At 37.5% G+C, this 2,082-nt stretch overlaps 1 protein-coding gene across 1 annotated transcript; it reads left to right on the forward strand.

Moving 5' to 3' along the window:
• The first annotated feature begins 709 nt into the window (after positions 1-709).
• LOC147443938 (uncharacterized) lies at positions 710-1,765 on the forward strand. The gene has a single exon (XM_086528052.1). The coding sequence runs from the start codon at positions 710-712 to the stop codon at positions 1,763-1,765; it is 1,056 nt and encodes a 351-aa protein (XP_086384178.1).
• The last annotated feature ends 317 nt before the right edge of the window (positions 1,766-2,082 follow it).

The raw sequence follows: 2,082 nt of genomic DNA on the forward strand, positions 1-2,082 counted from the left end.
AGACAAAAGCATCAAACTTGCAGAGGCTAGAGAGTGAGGCATACATTATAGAGAAACTTTCGAAAGTTGAGGATTCTCAAAAGATGATAATGGCATCTATTGAGAATCTTCGAAAAGAGGCTTCACGGAGTCAAAAAGGACGAATTCAAGACAATACTCTATGAAAAATCATGCCAGGATTGAGAAGTATCGTCAACAAGCTGGGTGCTTTGACAAAGGTTCAAGGTTCAAAACTTTCATATATCCGAGCTACCTCAAATAAATTAAGTACTTTGGTTAGATTAGTTCGACCAAGGCAGCATGAAGTTTCTGAACGACCTAATCCTACTAATGGAAGAAATATGTAATGTTGATATCATGTATCAATCAAGCTGTACTTTTTAATTGAGTCACTGTCAATGTGTCAAATGTATTTATTTTAGAGGATATAATTAGATGACCGAGTTTATATTGATTTTTATTATGCATAAAAATGTCCTTTTAGTGATTGATCAAAATTATAGCAAGTATATTATATTTATATGAGATCTATTTGCACCTGATTTCATAGATGGTATCTGGACCACGCATATTATCACCTGGTCATGCACGACGTAGTCGACTGTGTGATGATTCACGAAAGGCGAGGCGCCAAATAGCATGAGAGAGAACAAGGCATTCACTACAAAGTACTATTGGAACTTTATTGGAGTGCAATGAAAGGCAGAGCATGCATGATGTACATGAAGGAAACTCTGAAGCCATGAATGTTGGGACAGCAATGAACATAGTAGAGCGAAACTATTCTAAAGTAGAAAAACATTGTTTATCCATCCGCTTTGAATATCCAACGTCTCTCTTTTTACATCAAAAGTCTATGGCACCAGTTCTATCCAAAAAGTGTGTGTTGCACAACTTAGGAAGCTTAGATTATGTCTGCTTCAAATGTGGAGCAAAGACCTGTGAGGACAAAGGAAAGACTATCCAAATATTTGTGGGTAAATATTGCTGCTCTGATGGAAGAGTTCGATTATTTCCTTTGAATGAACCACCAAACAAATTGAAAGATTTGATGAGCTCAACCACAACAAGAAGTAGTCAGTTCTTACGAAACATTTGGGGATATAATAATGCATTGGCATTTGTGTCTCTTGGTGTCCATATCGATGAGACTATTAATTATGGTGGGAGGGGTGTATACATTTTTAAGGTTCATGGCTCTGTCTATCATATCATTGGTTCTTTAGCGCCAACTGAAGGACAAAATGAAGTTCCACGCTTTGCACAATTATATTTTTTTGATACCGAACATGAGTTGAGCAACAAATTGCATCATGTTTCAAATTTAGATCGTAGTATTCTAGAGTGTTTACAATTGATGATGCATAGAGTAAATCCCTATGCAAATGCTCTACAATATGCTGCTTCTTTGTCTAGAGATGCTATTGTACCCAATATGAGGATGGTTATTGCGGAGCATCGTTGTGATAGTTGGCAATATCTTTCTCCAAGGGGTGCTGAAGTTGCTGCAATTATGCCAGGACAAGGGGATGATAGAAATATTGGCTATCACGACATTGTATTGAATTTTCGACACGAGGGCTTGAAAAGAATCTCCAGCATGCATCGAGCTTACATGTCCTTATTTTATGTTTTATTATTTCCAAGTAGAGAGGATGGGTGGCATCTTTATTTACAGACTACCGATGGAAAAAAGATGAGTCAAAAGCAATATTATGTCTTTCACTTACAAATGAGAGATGATACAGTGGAGTGTCTTCTTTGACGGGGTAGGCTATTACAACAGTATGTCGTGGATGCTTATAGTACTCTAGAGGAGTCACGGATTTTGTGGATGCAAAATAACCAAAAAACACTTTGTGGTGAAGTGTATCAAGGATTGGTTGACATGGTTGAGGCTAGAGATGGCTTAGAGAGGGCTGAAGGTCAAAATGTTGGCCGTAGAATTGTTTTGCCTTCATCTTTTATTGGAGGTCCAAGATATATGTGGCAACTATTTCAAGATGCAATGGCAATTGTTCGTAGTATGGGTAAACTGGATCTCTTCATCACATTCACATGTAATCCACAATGGAAGGAAAT

Source organism: Adiantum capillus-veneris, chromosome 13, assembly GCF_014529385.1.
Source record: "Adiantum capillus-veneris isolate H3 chromosome 13, ASM1452938v2, whole genome shotgun sequence".
NCBI classification, from domain to species: Eukaryota; Viridiplantae; Streptophyta; class Polypodiopsida; order Polypodiales; family Pteridaceae; genus Adiantum; species Adiantum capillus-veneris.